The 20243-nt window shown below is 41.9% G+C and overlaps 1 protein-coding gene across 11 annotated transcripts in view; it reads right to left on the minus strand.

Moving 5' to 3' along the window:
- The window catches only part of armc9 (armadillo repeat containing 9), a 146407-nt gene that overhangs the window by 16950 nt on the left and 109214 nt on the right, over positions 1-20243 (minus strand). For 4 of the 11 annotated variants that reach the window (XM_072255268.1, XM_072255264.1, XM_072255267.1 and 1 more), the window contains 4 exons: positions 20170-20222; positions 16694-16831; positions 13435-13550; positions 7008-7144 (listed from right to left, as the gene is read on the minus strand). In XM_072255268.1, the coding sequence (XP_072111369.1) occupies positions 7008-7144; positions 13435-13550; positions 16694-16831; positions 20170-20222 (444 nt within the window). Of the gene's footprint in view, positions 1-2386; positions 2399-4594; positions 4710-7007; positions 7145-13434; positions 13551-16693; positions 16832-20169; positions 20223-20243 lie in introns of those variants that run through there. The other 7 variants (XM_072255269.1, XM_072255266.1, XR_011885670.1 and 4 more) reach the window with 6 other exon arrangements.

Here is a 20243-nt window from a genome sequence, read left to right on the forward strand (position 1 = left end):
TGACTTTGGCCCATTTTACCAAGTACCTGAAACCTCATCTTTAACAATCGACACAAACATCTTCCCAACCACTGAGGTCAGGCTAAAAAGCCTATAATTTCCTTTCTTTTGCCTCCATCCCTTCTTGAAGAGTGGGGTGACATTTGCAATTTTCCAGTCCTCCAGATCCATGCCTGAATCTAGTGATTCTTGAATCATTAATAATAACTTCACAATCCCTTCAGCTACTTCTTTCAGAACCCTTGGGTATAGTCCATGTGACTTATCTACCTTCAAACCTTTCACCCTCCCAATCACCTCTCCCTAGGAATAATAACTACACTCACTTCTGCCCTGACACTTTCGAGCTTCCAGCATACTGTTAGTGTCTTCCACAGTGAAGACTAATGCAAAATACTTACTCAGTTTGTCTGCCATTTCCTCGTCCCCTATTAGTACAGCTCCAGAGTCATTTTCCAGGATCTGATATCTACTCTTGTCTCTCTTTTATACTTTATATATCTGAAAACAACTTTAGGTACAGGTTTCCCCCACCATCCGAAAGTAGAGTGTTCCTATGAAACAGTTCGTAAGCCGGAATGTCATAAAACGAAGAAGCAATTACCATTTATTTATATGGGAAAAATTTGTGATGTTCGCAGACCCAAAAACAACCTACCAAATCATACCAAACAATTTAATAGTTTGAGTACAGAGAGGAAATTAAGAACCCGGTGGCATGGTGCGAAGACAATAACCTATCCCTCAACGTCATCAAGACGAAGGAATTGGTTGTTGACTTCAGAAGAAGTAGTGGACCACACGACTCAATTTACATCGGTGGTGTGCAAGTGGAACAGGTCAAAAGCTTTAAGTTCCCCGGGGTTGATATCACAAATGACCTGACTTGGACCAACCAAGCAGAGTCCACTGCCAAGAAGGCCCACCAGCGCCTTTACTTCCTGAGAAAACTAAAGAAATTTGGCCGGTCCCCTAAAACTCTCACTAATTTTTATAGATGCACCATAGAAAGCATTCTTCGAGGGTGCATCACAACCTGGTATGGAAGTTGTCCTGTCCAAGACCGAAAGAAGATCGTGAACACGGTGCAGCACATCACACAAACCAATCTTCCGTCCGTGGACTCACTTTACACCGCACGCTGTCGGAGCAGTGCTGCCAGGATAATCAAGGACATGACCCACCCAGCCAACACACTTTTCGTCCCTCTTCCCTCCGGGAGAAGGTTCAGGAGGTTGAAGACTCGTACGGCCAGACTTGGGAACAACTTCTTTCCAACTGTGATAAGACTGCTGAACGAATCCTGACCCGGATCGGGGCCATACCCTCCAAATATCCGGACCTGCCTCTCAGTTTTTTTGCACTACCTTACTTCCCATTTTTCTATTTTCTATTTATGATTTATAATTTAAAATTTTAATATTTACTCATTTTAACTATTTTTAATATTTAATATTTGTAATCCAGGGAGTGTGTAGAGCAGAGTCAAATATCACTGTGATGATTATACGTTCTAGTACCAATTGTTTGGCGACAATAAAGTATAAAGTATAAGTATAAATAGCACATAAAACTTGAAATAACAGTAACATATAGTAAAAGCAGGAATGATATGATAAATACACAGCCTATATAAAGTAGAAATAGTTCTCTACAATGATTGCCTGCACTGTTCTCCATAGTGAAAACCTCACGCAAGCGCTTTTGGCAAAAACACGGCGCAAGCACTCTCGGCAGAAACACTCTCTCCTGTAATCTTTAAGCTATGAAGCTGTCAAATCATACCAAATAACGCATAAAAATACACAGCCTATATAAAGTAGAAATAATGTATGTACAGTGTAGTATCACTTACCGGAATTGGGAAGACAGCGCAGAGCACACTGATGATGGTGTGTTAGGCTGAGTCATCGGAGGTTGGAGTGGTGCAGTGGTCCGGGTCCCCAACCTCCAGGCAGCGAACCAATACCGATCCGCGAAGCATGCAGGGGTGCAGCGGTGGCCGGGATGTACCCAGCACAGCTTTAAGAAAAAAGCCGAAATAAACAAGCTAATTAATTAGGTGCTGCCCGGCTCGTAAATGTCGGCCCAGATCAGAGGCAACGCAATCGGCAATTGCCTCTGATCTGGGCCGATATTTATGTGCCGGGTGGCACCTAATTAATTAGCTTGTTTATTTCGGCTTTTTTCTTAAAGATGTGCTGGGTGCCTTCCGGCTACCACTACGTTCTCTGCAAATCGGAATCTGTCTGTGGCCCGGGGGTTGGGGTGGTGGGACACTGGGGTGTCATCTCATCGTTGTCTGTTTCCATCGGGCAGGCAGGTCATCTTCTTCTATGTCTGCCTGCCTTGATGTCGAAGGTCGAGGTTCGTCGTCTGCTGTGGCTGATGTGGAAGGCTTGAAAAACGACAGTATGCTTGACTGCTAGACTCACGCATTTTTCTATCATACAGTTCTTTGTAAGCACTCAAACCATCTTGCAAATATGCCCTAAACTGACGCAATCCTTCAAAATTAAAGTCATACTTTATCATTGCAGCGAAAATCTCACGCAATTGCTTCACGTTCAGTTCCTGGATGACTTCACTTTTGGTCCATTCGCTACTGCATTCGGTTTCGATTGTTATTCTTCCCTCTTCCAATTGCATCAGCTCTTCATCTATCAGTTCTTGGTCATGGGATGCCAAAACCTCTTCAACATCATCTTCGTCAACTTCCACAAGCCAAACTCACTTTGTCCTTGCTTCGTTCACCACGATCGAAATGTCTAGTTTTACGCTAAGTGTAACACCCTACGAGCTCTTTTAGGCTTTTTCGATACCTTAGAGCTCATCTTGCAAATGGATGCCCACAGGCACATGTTTAAGCAATGCCAGCTAGAATGCAGTTCCGAATCTGGGGGAGGAGCGGCTGCTTGGGGCGCGCGCTGCTTTTTTTTGTAACAGTGAAAACACCTTTTGTTAGCAAAAACAGGTAACTAATGTAGGTCTTTCGTAACAGTGAGGTTTCATAAAGCAAACGTTCGAAAAGTGGGGGACAGCTGTATCTTTTATATTATTGGCTAGCATACCTTCATATTCCATATTTTCTCTCCTTATGGCTTTTGTAGTTGCCTTCTGTTGGTATTTAAAAGCTTCACAATCCTCTAACTTCCCATTAATTTTTGCTCTTTTGTCTTTTATGTTGGTTTTGACATCCCTTGTCAGCCACAGTTGTATCATCCTGCCTTTAGAATACTACTTCTTTGGGATGCATCTATCCTGAGTCTTCCAAATTGCTCCCAGAAACTCCAACTATTGCTGCTCTGCTGTCATCCCTACTGGTGACCCCTTCCAATCAACTTTGGCCAGCTCCTCTCTCATGCTTCTGTGATACCCTTTACTCCACTGTAATACTGAAACATTTGACTTTAGCTCGACTTTAGCTTCACCCTCTCAAACTGCAGGGTAAATTCTATCATTGCATGAGCACTGTCTCCTAAGGGTTCCTTTACCTTAAGCCCCCTAGTCAAATCTGGTACATTACCCAACTAACCAATGAGAATGGCAGATCCCTTAGTGGGCTCAACCACAAGCTGCTCCAAAAATCCATCGCATGTGCATTCTACAAATTCTCTCTGTTGGGATCCAGCACAAACCTAATTTTCCCTATCTACTTGCACATTGAAATCCCCCATTACATTGCCCTTTTGACATGAATTTTCTACCTCCCATTGTAATTTGTCATCCACATTCTGGCTAATATTCGGATGCCTCCCATGAGTGTCTTTTTACCCTTGCAGTTCCTTAACTCTACTTACAACAATTTTAGATCTACTGATCCTATGTGACCTCTTTCTCAAGATTTGATTTCATCTTTTACCAACATAGCCATGCCACCCCCTCTGCCTATCTGTCTACAATGTCTATCCTTGGATGTTAAACACCAAACCATCAACTTCTTTCAGCCAGGGCCCCGTAATGCCCACGATGTCATACCTGCAATCTCTAACTGTGCTACAAGATCAACTGTCTTATTTTGTATACTGTGTGCACTCAAATATAACACCTTCTCTCCTGGATTCATTACCCTTTTCTGTTTTCTCCCTGTTACACTGCAACTCATTCAACCAACTGTAAATCTGTTCCATCATCTGCCTGTACTTACAGTCTCACTACACACTGCATCTGCTTGTATACCAACTTCCCCATCCTCAGCCCTATCACTCCGTTTTCCTTCCCCCTGCCAAATTACAGTTGGCCCTCCTTATCCGCAAGTTCCGCATGCGCGAATTCAACCAACCGCGAATCAAGAAAACCCGGAAGTGCTCTTCCAACACTTGTTGTTTGAGCATGTACAGACTTTTTTTCTTGTCATTATTCCCTAAACAATGCAGTATAACAACTATTTTATATAGCATTTACATTGTATTAGGTATTATAAGTAATCTAGAGATAACTTAAAGTATACGGGAGGATGTGCGTAAGTTATCGTGGATTGGGATCGAAAAAAAAAACAGAAGTTCTCTTACTAAGTAAGTCGGAACAGGTACATCCGGTATTATTTAGCGTCAGTTAGTCAAACGTTTGTCTTAGTATATACTATATATTTTACCTTTCTATGCATATAAAACACTTAAGAAGTGTATGTTTCAGCGCCAGGCTCGGGAAGGGAAGTTTCCGAGTTCAATCCAGTGACAGGCCGCTCCCGAGCGTGCTCTCCATCTGTGCTGGGTTGATGTGAAGGATCAAAAATTCAAAACCCCAAAACTCAATAATTAAACCACTGTGTTGCTTAGTAATAATTGTAGCTTTCATCGGGGCAGGGCCTTTCTCACTTTATCCTTTAAAATTGTTCCGATCGTTGACTGACTGTAATCTAACACTTTTCCAATGACCGATGGCGTTTCACCTCTTTCTGATCGCTTTATTATTTCCACTTTATCTTCAATCATGATCGTGATTATTTTCATGAACAGCCACCTTATTATTATTGTGATTATTTTCATGAACACCTGTTGCCGGGTCCTAACGTCCACCACACTGAAACAGGTTAAATAAGGTCCGGAGTTCCGCTGGGTCCTAAGGTTCACTGCATTGAGACAGGTTGAATGAGGGACTTGAGCATTCGCGTTTTTTGGTATCCGCAAGGGGTCCCGGAACCAATCCCTCGCGGATAAGGAGGGCCGACTGTAGTTTAAATTCTTCCCAGCAGCTCTAGTAAACCTGCTCACTAGGATATTGGTCCCCCCTTGGGTTAAGCTATATCTTGCCCAGAAGAGATCCCAGTGATCCAGAAATCTGAAACCATTCCCCTTGTACCAGTTCCTCAGCCATGCATTCATCTACCAAATCATCTTTTTCTACTGGCACATGGCACAAGCAGTAATCCAGAGATTACTATTCTGAAGGTCCTGCTTTTCAGCTTTCTACCTAGGTCCCTAAATTCTCTCTTCACAACCTCCTCCCTTTTTCTATCCATATCATTGGTGCTAATGTGTACCAAGGCTTCCGTCTGCTCACCCTCTCCCTTATAATGCCATGGACCCTATCTAAGACATTCTTAACCCTGGCACCTGCAAGGAAGCATACCATCCCATCCAGATGCCTCTAACACATCCACAGATTCTCTTGTCCACTCCTCTAACTATGAAACTCCCTATCACTACTGCAGTACTTCCCTTCTGAGCCACAGTGCCCGAGACCTGATCACTGTGGCTTTTCCCTGGTAGGTCATCTCCCGCCCCACCTCCCCCCACCCCACCCTCAACAGTACCCAAAGTGGCATACTTATTGTTGAGGGGAATGGCCACAGGGGTGATCTGCACTGGCTGCCCATTTTCTTTCCCTCTCCTGGCAGTCACCCAGATGCCTGCCTCCTGAAACTTAGGGGTGCACACCTCCCTGTAGCTCCTATCTATCACCTCGTCAGTTTCCTGTATGAGCTGAAGGTCATCGAACTACAGCTACAGTTCCTTAACACATTCACTGATGAGCCACAGTTTGGTGCACCTGATGCAGATGTGGTTAACTGAGAGGCTGGAGGTCTCCCACAATTCATACAAAGAACACAACACAGCCCCCGGAGTCACTCTCACTGTACTAACTCTGTAGTAACAGGAGGAAGAGTGAAGAAGTAGAGTGTAGTTCTATGGGTTGCATATTTTGTTCTGCATAAGAGAGGAAGAACAACTCTCTGGATAGTACTGGACCCCAGACCAGAACAGCTTTAACCAAGTATCTAAAACTTTATGAATTAAAGTGCATATATTAACATTTTAAGGACTTCTGTAGTTATCCTCTAAATTTTCCTTACAACTCATGGGACTCCATAAAGGAATATATTTTTGTCTTGTTCACATGGCCCTAGGTGGTATGAGGAGACAGGGAATCAAGAGGTAGTCCAGCTTTTTAATTGGTCAGCTGTTGGTTTGGATTACTAACCAAAATATAGTAGATATAGCTGATCACCTTAAAATTAATGAGTCATGTTAACTCTGGTGTTTAGCAACTAACGGAAGCTGCAGATTCTATGAATATTCTCATCCTCAGCAATAGAGCCCAGAAAATGAACACAGAAGATCAAACAGCATTTTCAACTCCTTTCAGTTAGAGGAATCACTTAACAATCATCTTGGCCTCCTCTGGAGGTTATTATCATAAGAGAACCCAATCTTCAGTAAATTTGATTCAGCTCACAGAAATGGCTGAATTCGATGACATAGCAAAGGCATGGGGGCCCAACTACGTCCAGCTATAGTACTGAATATGTGCCCTAGAACTAGAGAATGATGGGTTGTTTGAGAAGGGGAGATGGGAAGGTCAGGAAGGGGAAAGAGGCAGTGAGAGACACAGGGGAGAGAAGGGAGATGGGAATGGAGTTTTGATATTTATGGGGGAGAAGAGTTCATTAACATCTCCTTGTGTGGAAATAATTGCTAAGGATCAATAAAAATTATATTATTAATTTTATTATATATATATAAATAAAAAATATTCTAAACAATCAATATGGTTTTTCAACTTACGAACTGGTGAAGCCCCAAACTCAGAATCACTTGTTCTGCTCCCACTTCGAGTAGGTGGTCGAGAGCTTTGCTGTGAATACAGGTTGCTCTCTGTACTAGGACTTCTACATTCATGTTTTTCCAGAGCAGTTCCCAACCTACAAAATCAGGAACAAATATATTTAGATGAATAAGTAAAAATTACTACTCATCAAAATAATCATAAAACCTCAATGTAACACAAAATACACAACCCTTCTATTCATATATTATTCTGCCTGTTACTTTCTGATTTACTTCAATTCTCTTAATTTCTTTAAAATATAATCTTGAGTTAAAAGTCATAGAGTCATAGAAAAGTACAGCACAGTAAAAGGCCCTTTGGCCCATTTAGTCATTGCCAAACTATTAAACTGCCCACTCCCATCGACCTGAACAGGGACAATAGCCCTCCATACCCCTACCATCCATGTACCTATCCAAATTTCTCTTAAAAGCTGAAACTGAGTTCGCATGCACCACTTTGCAGGCAGTTTGTCCACACTCTCACGACCCCCTGAGTGAAGAAGTTTCCCCTCATGTTCCCCTTAAACTTTTCATGTTTCACCATTAACCCATGTCTTCTAACCGTAGTTCCACTCCTCAATGGAAAAAGCCTGTTTGCATTTACCCTATCTATACCTCTATCAAATCTCCCCTTAATCTTCTACATTCCAAGGAATAAAGTCCTAATCTATTGAATCTTTCCTTGTAACTCAGGTCCTCCAGTCCCAACAATGCCCTTGTAAATTTTCCCTGTACTCTTTCAACCTTATTTACATCTTTCCTGTAGGTAGGTGACCAAAGTTGCAAACAGTACTTCAAATTAGGCCTCACCAATGTCTTTAACATAACATCCCATCTCCTGTACTCAGTACTTTGATTTATGAAGACCAATGTGTCAGAAGTTTTCTTTATAATCCTACCTATCTGTGACATCACTTTCACTGAATTAGGGACCCAGATGCCTTTGTTCTGCAGCACTCATTAGAGTCCTACTGTTCACTGTGTAAGACCTACCCCGGTTATTCCGAAGTGCAACATCTCACATTTGTCTGCATTAAATTCCACCTGCCATTTTTCAGCTCATTTTTCCAGCTGGTCCAGATACTGCTGCAAGCTCTGATTGTCTTCTTTGCTGCCCACTACAACCCCAATCTTGATGTCACAGAAACACAGAAAACCTACAGCACAATACAGGCCCTTTGGCCCACAAGGCTGTGCCAAACATGTCCTTACCTGAGAAATTACCTAGGGTTACCCATAGCCCTCTATTTTTCTGTGCTCCATGTACCTGTCCAGGAGTCTCTTAAAGAACCCTATCGTATCCGCCTCCACCACCGTCACCGGCAGCCCATTCCACACACTCAACACTCTCTACGTAAAAAACTTACCCCTGACATCTCCTCTGTACCTACTTTCAAGCAGCTTAAAACTGTGCCCTCTTGTGCTAGCCATTTCAGCCCTGGGAAAAAGCCTCTGATTATTCAAACGATCAGCAAATGTCATCAGCAATCCAATTTAGTACCTCATCTTAAATACCAAGCCACCGAACCTTCTCGACCAACCTCCTGTGCGGGACCTTCCCAAATGCCTTGCTAAATTATCTGTTTTCATAATCCACTTTTCTGGTAACCTCCTCAAAAAACTCTATAAGATTGGTTAGACACAACTTACCATGCACAAAGCCTAATTAGTCCATGTCTACCTAAATACTCATGCATCTGGTCCCTTAGAATACCTTCTGATAACTTTCCCACTACTGATGCCAGGCTTACTGGCCTATAATTTCCTGATTTATTTTTAGAGCCTTTCTTAAACAACGGAACATTAACTATCCCCCAATTCTCCAGCACTTCAGCTGTCGCAAAGGGTGATCTAAATATCTCTGCTAGAGCCCCTCAATTTCAGCACTTGCCTCCCACTGGGTCCAAGCAAACATCTTGTCAGGCCCTGGGGATTTATCCACCCTAATTTGCCTGAAGACAAGAAACCAATTCTCCTCTATGATCTGTGTAGGGTCAATGAAATTGATGCTGCTTTGCCTAACTTCTATAGACTCTGTATCCATCTCCTGAGTATATACAGATGCAAAAAATCCATTTAAGATCTGCCCCATCTCTTTTGCTCCACACATGGATTACCATTCTGATCTTTCAGGGGACCAATTTTGTCCCTTGCAATCCTTTTGTTCTTAACATATCTGTAGAATCCTTTAGGCTTCTCCTTCACCTTGACTGCTAGGGCACCTCATGCATTCTTTTAGCCCTCCTAATTTCTTTCTTATGTGTTCTCTTGCATTTCTTATACTCCATAAGTACCTAATTTTTTCCTACCTATCTACTATATTAAAAAAAAAGTCTGTCCTGAGCCTTGTGGCCCATCAGGCTGGTGCTTATGCCGGTTTCTGTGGCGTGAAGTGACTGAGAGTACGAGACTCCCCTCCAGATAGGATGCCAGTCTATCGTGAGGTTAACCCCCAGCATTTTGCCGGTGCCCATTTTCAGCTGGGTGGACTGGAGCAGTGTGTGGTTAAGTGCCTTGCTCAAAGACACAACACGCTGCCTTGGCCGAGACTCGAACCCACGCTCTAACCACTTGGCCACACGCCACATGTACCTACTATGTACCTCTTTTGTTTTCTTAACTAGGGCATCAATATTTCTTGAAAACCAAGGCTCCCTACGCTTGTTATCTTTACCTTTTATTCTGACAGGTACATACAAGCTTTGTACTCTCAAAATTTCACTTCTGAAGGCCTCCCACTTACCAACTACACACTTGCCAGAAGACAGCCTGTCCTAATCCACACTTGCCAGATTCTTTCTGATACCTTCAAAATTGTCCTTTCTCCAATTTAGAATCTCAACCAGTGGACCAGACCTATCTTTTTCCATATTTACTTTGAAACTAATGGCATTATGATCAATGAATGCAAAGTGTTCCCCTACACAAACTTCTGTCAGCTGCCTGGTCTCATTCCCTGATAGCAGATCAAGTATTGCGCACTCTCTTATTGGGACTTCTCATACTGACTAAGGAAACTTTAGTAAACACATTTGACAAACTCAATCCCATCTAGTCCTTTTACTGTATGGAAGTCCCAGTCGATATGTGGAAACTTAAGGATGCTAGGCACTTGATCTGAGAATCGGTGTGCTTTGGATTGGTGGACTGAACTGTATTCAGGGATTCATCTCCGAACCTGGATGAGTATGCTGCAGTTGTTACTGACTTCATTAAAACCTGTGTGGATGATTGTGTGCCTACAAAGACTTACTGTACATTCCCAAACCAAGAACCATGAATGAACCAGGAGGTACGTCGTCTGCTGAAGGCTAGATCTGTGGCATTCAAGTCTGGCGACCCAGGCCCATACCAGAAAACCAGGTATGATTTGCGGAGGGCTATTTCAAGAGCGAAGAGACAATTTTGAACGAGGTTGGAAGCGATATTGGATGTATGACAACTCCGGGAGGGTTTGCAAGACATTACTTCCTACAAAGCAAAACCCAATAGCATGAATGGCAGCGGTACTTCACGACCAGATGAACTCAATGCCTTCTATGCCCGCTTTGAAAGGGAGAAGACAACTATAGCTGTGAAGATCCCTGCTGCACCTGATGATCCCGTGATCTCTGTCTCAGAGGCCGGCGTTAGACTGTCTTTAAAGAGAGTGAACCCTTGCAAGGCGAAAAGTCCCGATGGAGTACCTGGTAAGGCTCTGAAAACCTGTGCCAATCAACTGGCAGGAGTATTCAAGAACATTTTCAACCTCTCACTGCTATGGGCAAAAGTAGTTTCCACTTGCTTCAAAAAGGCAACAATTATACCAGTGCCTAAGAAGAATAATGTGAGCTGCCTTAATGACTATCGCCTGGTAGCACTCACATCTACAGTGATGAAATGCTTTGAGAGGTTGGTCATGACTAGAATGAACTCCTCCCTCAGCAAGGACCTGAATCCATTGCAATTTTCCTATTGCCAGAACAGGTCAATGGCAGATGCAATTTCAATGGCTCTTCACACAATTTTAGACCACCTGGACAACACAAACACCGATGTCAGGATGCTGTTCATCAACAACAGCTCAGCATTTAACACCATCATTCCCACAATCCTGATTGAGAAGTTGCAGAACCTGGGCCTCTGTACCTCCCTCTGCAATTGGATGCTCGACTTCTTAACCGGAAGACCACAATCTGTGCGGATTGGTGATAACATCTCATCGCTGACATTCAACACTGGCGCACCTAAGGGGTGTGTGCTTAGCCCACTGCTCTACTCTCTATATACACATGACTGTGTGGCTAGGCATAGCTCAAGCACCATCCATAAATTTGCTGACGATACAACCATTGTTGGTAGAATTTTAGGTGGTGACGAGAGGGCGTACAGGAGTGAGATATGCCAATTAGTGGAGTGGTGTCACAGCAACAACCTGGCACTCAACATCAGTAAGATGAAAGAGCTAATTGTGGAATTCTGGAAGGGTAAGACAAAGGAACACAACAATCCTCACAGAGATATCAGAAGCGGAGAGAGTGAGCAGTTTCAAGTTCCTGGGTGTCAAGATCTCTGAGGATCTAACCTGGTCCTAACATATCGATGCAGTTATAAATAAAGCAAGACAGCAGCTAAACTTCATCAGGAGTTTGAAGAGATTTGGTATGTCAACAAATACACTCAACAACTTCTATAGATATACCGTGGAGGCTGACAGGCTGCATCTCTGTCTGGTATGGGGGGTGGCAGCGGGGCTACTGCACAGGACTGAAAGAAGCAGAGGAAGGTTGTAAATTTAGTTGGCTCCATTTTGGGTACTAGCGTACAAAGTACCTAGGACATCTTCAGGGAGTGGTGTCTCAGAAAGGCAGCGTCCATTATTAAGGACCTCCAGCACCCAGAGCATGCCCTTTTCTCACTGTTACTATCAGGTAGGAGGTACAGAAGCCTGAAGGCACACACCCAGCGATTCAAGAGCAGCTTCTTCCCCTCTGCCATCCAATTCCTAACTGGACATTGAACCCTTGGACACTACCTCTCTTTTTTTAATATATAGTATTTCTATTTTTTTGCACAATTTTTAATCTATTCAATACACATATACTGTAATTTATTTATTTATTTATTTATTATTATTATTTTGTTTTTTTTTCTTCTATATTATGTATTGCATTGAACTGCTGCTGCTTTAAGTTGACAAATGTCATGTCACATGCTGGGAATAATAAACCTGATTCCGATTCTGAGATGTCATGGACCGTGACACCTGAGAGACAACATGCCATCAGGGAATCTTGTTCTCATCTACAGAACCTCCTTTCTGTCCCCCTAAACAATGAATCCCTTTTCACTGGAGCTCACCTCTTTTTCCCACTTCCCTTCTGGGTCGCAGAGCCAGAGTTCTCTTTCTTTCATTTCCCTTTTTATTTCTTTTCTTCATTACGAGATAACTAATACATCTTTAGTTACAGCTTTCATCAGCACTATTAACATGTACATTATTTGTCAATGGTTATATACTGCAAATCAAATAGTTGCATAATGGAAATTTTATCCTGTATCTTTTATTGATACATGACTATTCAAAAATCACAATAACAAGCTGCCATAAAGCATTTTATTTTATTTATAGATACAGCATGGAACTGGCCCCTCTGACCCATTGAGCTGCGCTGCCCAGCAACCCTCCAATTCAACCCTAGCCTAATCATGGGACAATTTACAATGACCAATTAATCTACCAACTGAAACACCCGGAGGAAACCCATGTGCTTCACGGGAAGCACGTACAAGCTTTCTTACATGGAACACTAGAACTGGTCTCTGAACTCTGACGCCTGAGCTGTAGTAGCAAATATCATGCTACAGCGGTGCCATTTGTTAACACATTATGAATTATAAATCTGTAAGTAGTTTTCCAGCAAAAAAAATGTCATCTGAAACAAAAACAAATTACAGACAGTCCCCAGATGCTGACAGGGTCCTATTCCTTAGAACTGTTTGTAACCTGAACTGTTAAATCAGAAATGAACAAGTAAGTTGCTGCAAGAGGATCACAGAGACAGCTGAGGTGGGGGAGTGAACAGGCACAGGAAGAATGGTTGGCTGCTTGTCCCACTGACTTGATGAGTGAGCGAGTCTGCTCAATACTTCCAGTTTTGCTTGAGTCGATCTACCCCCCAGCTGGTGCAGCACTGGAGTGGGAGGGAGGGAAGATGGGGTAAACACACAAGGCACACAGGAATGTTCTGTTCCCACCAAACTGAAAATGCCTGAACAGCAGGTCTGCAGAGTTCACTCATATGTTATAGGGTGTCCATAAGTTGGGCATTCATGAGCTGCGGAGAACCTGTCTAAGCTTTTCTTCCTTACATTAATAATTCAGTTCTTGGCGGTTACTTACGGTACATAACCCAACCTGTGCATGCTCGGTGTAACTGGTCGCTGGAGGGGCTCATCAGTACTTTCTTTCAAAGATGGTCCGAGCTTTCTTCTTGCCTTCAATGTGTTCGTCATTATCTGTTCAATAGAAAACCCACTGTTTAAAAAAATAATGTGAACATTTTTCCTGCTATAACTGTCAATTCTCATGGCTTTTGAAGGGCACATATATGTAACCCTTCTGGTTTTCAAGTACAGACAAGAAATCAGGAGAGCTTCTGCACTAATCCAGTTAATATAGGTACATTCAATGATATTAAGCATTCAAAAGATGCTATTTGTTATACCAAGATATTTTAACATATCATACCTTCAGATTCCGACCCTAAAAAGGCCATGATGGTCCATTTCACAACTAACTATTAGAACTAATCAGCTAAAAGTACATTTACAACATTAAATATTTTGTTAAACAATTGCATTAACAAAGTAAAAAAAAAACTCATTACAAGTGTGCCTACTTGGTGGAAAGGTCTGGAAGCTTTCATTAAATAGTACTTTATAGGTTTTTCAGAATGTGGGTGTCACTAGCAAGCCAGAATTGATTACCCATTTCTAGTCGCCCTTCAGAAGGTGATGATGATTTTTATCCATAAAGTACTCCCACGAGGCTATCAGGTAGACAATTCTAGAATTTGATGAAATGGTGATGTATACCAAGTCAGCATGATGTGCAATTTAGCACAGAACCTTCGGGGGGGAATGTCCTCATACATTTTCTATCTTTGATGGCTGAAGTTGCCGTTTTGGAAGCACTTTTGGAGAAGCTGGAGGTGTTTGGTACAAATGCAGCTGCTGTGTACCATGGATTGAGAAAATAATGTTGCAACAGTGGATGGGGCAAAGTCAGTTGGTCTGCATTGTCCTGTAGATACCAAGCCCAGTAAATGTTGCTGGCAGTCAGGGAGTATTCTTTCACTCTCTTGTGCCTTTAGAGTCTCAGGAGGCAAGTCATTTATCACAGAATACTTAGCCTCTTGATCTTATAGCCAAGTTTCAAGTCAATGGCAGCCTTTGGTTTAAAGGAATGGCTGTGACTCAGCTTGTGACTCAAACAGAGTAGTGCATTCCACTTAGCAAGACAGCAGTACTGATTACGCTCCTCTAATATGCAAGGTCACAGAGATCATTAGTCACCCAAAACTATGCACTGTTCTCAATAACTCCACACTACAGAGCATTAATTGTGATTTTCCTTAAGTAGTTTTTAAAAAAGTGAAACTTCTGGAAATGTACCTTTTTTTCTATTTAGAAAGGCTGTTCAGTGAATAATTGCCAAGGAACATGGCACACTATAACTGAGGAATGCTATCAACATTTACTTGGCTGAACAGCTGCAATATCTATATTTCACTATTGCAGTACATAGAGTGCATAGAAATATTGAAATTCCACAAAGAATCTGATCACCTAGGTATTTCAGACAACCTTTCTTTATTGCTTTATGTTGTTCAACATGACAATTTGGAAAAAGATCATGGACAGATGCCCTTTTCTCAGTACAGAGATACAAGATCTTCATCCACTGCCTGGGTGCTTCTCAACATAAAACATAATAAGAACAAAAGAAATAGGAGCAGGAATACGCCTTCTGACACCTTGTGCCAGCTCCACCATTCAAAAGGATCATGGCTGAACTAGCCTTGGACTCAGCTCTACCTACCTTCCATTTTCAAATAACCCTTAATTCCCCTGCTATGCAAAAATCTATCTGACTGTGTCTCAAATATATTTAATGAAGTAGCCTCTACTGCTTCCCTACTCTCTGCAGATTCACTACTCCCTGGAAAAAGCAGTTTCTTTTTCATCAATGTCCTAAATCTCCCGGAGTTTCCCCCAAATCCTGAGGCTCACTTACAAGTGGAAACAACCTTCCTGCCTCTGTCTTATCTATCCCTTCATAATTTTATATGTTTTTATAAGATCTCTTCTCATTCCCCAACGTCCACCAGCATAGACCCAGTTAAGGCAGTGATGTGGCCTGCAGCCTTGTGGTCCTTGTGAAACTCGAATTATATATGGCCAAGTAAGTGACTGACAAGTATGACTGCTTGAAACCACTGTCAACAATGCCTTTTATCATGTGAATTACTAAAAATTACTGCAAGAATGTAATGCAACAGAGCATATTATGTGATGTATCAAGAGAAAAATGGTGTTACGTTTTCTAATCTATTAGCAGTCCTTGATACAGTTTCATCCGAAGTGTGTAACATTGAGCTATCTGCTTAGGAACATGGGAATGGTAGCACAGTCAAGCCTACCTGGCATTCAATATCATGCCTTAGTTAAACTGATTGTATTTATATAGAGGTTTCCAAAATTATGAGGAGCATAGGGACGATAGATAATCAGAACTTGAAACTGCAACTTGGTACATGTGACATTAATATTTTTCCTCAGACAGGGAATGACATGGCATCGGTTTAAAGTAAAAGGACAGAAATATAAAGAGGATTTAAAAGGTAGGTTTTCACTAAGCATGGCGAATATTCTCACTAGTAGCCACAGGAGAAAATGGAAGTAGATTAATTTACAAGTTTAAAAGGCTTTAAACAAATACTCTGATTTGAGAGGTCTAGAAAAATACAGGCAAATGGAATTAGCAAAGATTGGCATCACAGTCAGCAAAGATGAAGAGGGCTGAAAAGGCCCATTTCTGTGCTGTATGCTTTGATGGAAATTAACCGTTAACCTATATCAAATGTTTTTTGAAGGGAGTTCCAAATTTCAATCTTGTTAGTAGAATTTCCTATGCTCATGAAAAGCCTGGCCTAGACTTCTGATTGTAACCAGGCCATTCTCAAATGGCAGAAATAATCCTACAGCTATACTTCGTTCCACATAACAGTTTAAATAATTTGAATAAATCTCTCCTTTAAACTTTGAAATATCAAATATTATATAATTTTTCTAGGACAAACGAGAAAGGGTCGCAGGGTGGTCTATATCTAGTCAGTTAAACAATCAATACAACTAAGGTAGATGATCTATCTGGTCGTTACCTTTCTGGGACCCTACTGGACAAGGATACTCACTGCTTTTCTTGACTTGCAACACTAACCCTATATCAAAAGTACATCACCAAGTGTAAAATCCTTTCCAATATCCAAAGGTCATGAAAGCTACCACAGAAATACAAGGTTTCCTATCTTTTAAGTATTTTTATTGATTTTAAAATTACCTACATATTTCATAGTAATCTTCAGTATTTAACTTACAGTGCTTCCAGATGTCTGATAATGAACACCCACCCCAAGGTACTCAGCCGTCAGTAGCTTTTCTCCTGATAGCTCTCCAGGTTGAGGTTTTAATATTTCAGCCTTGTCCAAGTCAGCTTCCATTGCATCAGGATCATCCTGTTTTAATAAATTACATAAATAAACCATGTTGTCCATATTTTCATGCTTCTTTCCTAATTACACAAGTTAAAAACAGCAACTTCTAAGGGATAAAATAAATCAGAATAGGGTTGATTATCCCCGGCATGTGATGTGAAATTTGTAAACTTAGCACCAGCAGTTCAATGCAATACATAATCTAGAAGAGAGAGAGAAAAAAATAATAATAATATTAAATACAAGTAAATCAATTATAGTATACGTATATTGAATAGATTAAAAATCGAGCAAAAAAAAACCCAGAAATAATATATATTTAAAAAGTGAAGTACTGTCCAAGGGTTCAATGTCCATTTAGGAATCGGATGGCAGAGGGAAAGAAGCTCTTCCTGAATCGCTGAGTGTGTGCCTTCAGGCTTCTGTACCTCCTACCTGATGGTAACAGTGAGAAAAGGGCGTTCCCTGGGTGCTGGAGGTCCTTAATAATGGATGCTGCCTTTCTGAGCCACCGCTCCTTGAAGATGTCCTGGGTACTTTGTAGGCTGGTACCCAAGATGGAGCTGACTAAATTTACAATCCTCTCAGCCTCTTAAATGATCCGGAGTTTATCCATTTCCAGCTCCAACTCCTTAATGCAGAGCGTTAGAAGCTGCTGCTAGATGCACTTCTTGCAGTTGTAGTCATCACGGACACTGTATGCCCAAATTCTCTGCCTTCTCAAATTCCACAAAAGGAGCATTTCACTATCCTGCCTGGCATCTCTACTGTCCTAGCTGAGCAGATATAAAGAAAGGAAGGCAAAAAACTTAACCTTGAGCTTTTCTTTCCTTTGCTTTCTCTGACTGAAGCCTCCTTTCGTTGAAGCCTCGACAGTGACATCCAAAGTGCTGAAAAAATATCAATTAGGTTAAAACATACTTTATCATGATTTTAAACCTGTATGATCAAACTGGAGCAACACACATCAAAGTTGCTGGTGAACACAGCAGGCCAGGCAGCATCTCTAGGAAGAGGTACAGTCGACGTTTCGGGCCGAGACCTTCAAACTGGAGATCTTTTATATATAAAAAATGAATTTTAAATGGCACCAACATGATCCCACGATAACAAAATGCGGAAACTTTATTGATACGTCTGGGTTTTGAGTTCTCACTGTGAAGGGGACCCAGCAGACAAAATTCCACAGTCAGTGAGTGCTGGTAGCTCAATATTAATAATAAATTCACATCTGCTTCTCCTAGCCTTGCAATATTTTCCAAGATTTAATGCTGCTACATGGCTCTGAAGCCTGGGTCTGTCTTGTACCGCAAGCAAATCCGGTTGCTCGAGCACTTCCATCAGTGCTGCCTCCGCTCCATCATGGGTATCAGCTGGCAGGATCGTGTCTCCAATGACCAGGTCCTGGAGGAGACTCAACCTCCAAGCACTGAAGCCACTTTGCTGCTCAAGGGGCTCTGCTGGTCAGGCCACATGTCTCTCATGGACAACTCCAGGTTACCGAAAGCAGTACTGTACTCAACGGAGAACTCTCTCAGGGCAAGAGAGATCACGGTGTCCCGTGCAAGAGGTACAAAGACCACCTTAAGCAGCAGCTCTCTCAGGCAAATATCGAGGTCAACGAGTGGCAACAGCTGGCTTGTGACAGAGATCAGAGATCATTGGAGAATGCTGATCTACATAGCAGCAAAGAATTTTGAGGAATCCAGAACAGTGACTGCTGAAAACGCAGGAAGGATGCTACTACCCAAGTGCCTGCATTCCAGCTGCTCCGTGTCCATACTGCTTTCAGAGTCTGCAGATCCAGAATTGCCTCTACAGTCACAAACAATCTTGCCATCACTCATGAGGACCCTTCTATCCCCCTGATCTTCGCAAGAGAAGAACCAGCCATCATCACAATAGTTGAAAAGTAATTTTATGTATTATATAATGTTTATATGCATATAAACATTTTGACAACTGAAAATCTATGCAGGCTGCAATAGGATGTTTAAAGTCAGTTCACCCTATCCTCGTTATCTGCGTCTTCAGACAATGTGGATTCACAGTTATGTGAGGAACCTATATCTACCAACGTCTCCTTATATGCATCCAAAACTCACAGTTATGCAAGGAGCACTGCTTTCCCGCCAGTACAAGTCAGGTGCGCGCTCCTCACAATTTCACTTCCGCCAGTCTTGCATTGGTTTTGGCAAGGTGTGGATGCGCGATCTTGTGCTCTTAAACTTTTGTGCTCTTAAACTTTTACCTACGATGCAGTGATTTTGTGCTTGAAACATTTAACTATGCCTCCTAAGTGTCCGATGTCATGTCCTGGGCCATCAGCCGAGCAGCAGAGAACTGCTTTAACACTTGGAAAAAAGTTGGAAATTATAAACAGCGCGGCATCAGCTGAAGGTAACACAGCTCTGGGACGTTACTGCTGGGACAGAATCTTGCCTTTAAAGTTCTTTTGTTGCTTGATAATGTGCTAGCCCATCCTAAACATTTCGACAGCATTCATCTTAACATAACAGTGCGTTTCCTGCCACCCAACACAATATCGTTGATTCAACCACTCAACCAAGGTGTAGTCCACATTCAAGGTGTACATATTTTTTTTTTTACGGCAAACTATCTCTCAGATGCTGCAAGCAACAGACGATTTTGAAAATCTCGGGAGTTTACCAACGGTGAGGAAATGGTGGAAGTTGGAACACTTGGTACAAATGGCAATGGACATGGACCCAAGTCTAGAACGGGGTCAGCATTTCAGTCATTCTCTGCCATCAACTCTTCTTCCCTACAAGCAAATTTATGCTGAAAAACAAAATGCTGCCAAGCAAACAACCCTCACCAATTTCTTCAAATCAGTGTCATCTTCTGCTGCCGGCAGTTCTAAGAGTTCTGTGAGTCTTCCTTCGCTCCTTGCTGTGCTTGTTATGATCCTGACGACCACAACCATCCATCTTATCCATGTAAAGCTGTCCAACACAACAACCACTCATCTCCCAGAGCGAACACACCTGCCACTGTTGGTGAGTACTGTACACCTGAGGATGTTAACTTTCTATGATTTATTACATTGAATATTACCTTAAATTGATTAAATATAATACAAATGTTGTCTTGTAGTACTGCTTTTGCGTCGTATTGGTATGAAAATGTGAATAAATTACAGATAAAACATATTTAGGAAGCCCTCTGGAACGCATCCCTATTTCCTCCATTTAAATAATTATTCACATTATGCGATTTGACATTATGTGTCGACATCGAGGAATGTATCCCCTGCATATAACGAGGATAGGGTGTACTAATTTTAAAAAAGTCGGAGTTCTCTATTTTTATTAATTTCCAATGAAAATGGCACTTACTTCATCATCATCTTCCCCTTCATCATCGGAATCTGAATCTTCAAGCATCTCCTCTGCCAGATCACAGAATCAAA

Source organism: Mobula birostris, chromosome 4, assembly GCF_030028105.1.
Source record: "Mobula birostris isolate sMobBir1 chromosome 4, sMobBir1.hap1, whole genome shotgun sequence".
Lineage (NCBI taxonomy): Eukaryota > Metazoa > Chordata > Chondrichthyes > Myliobatiformes > Myliobatidae > Mobula > Mobula birostris.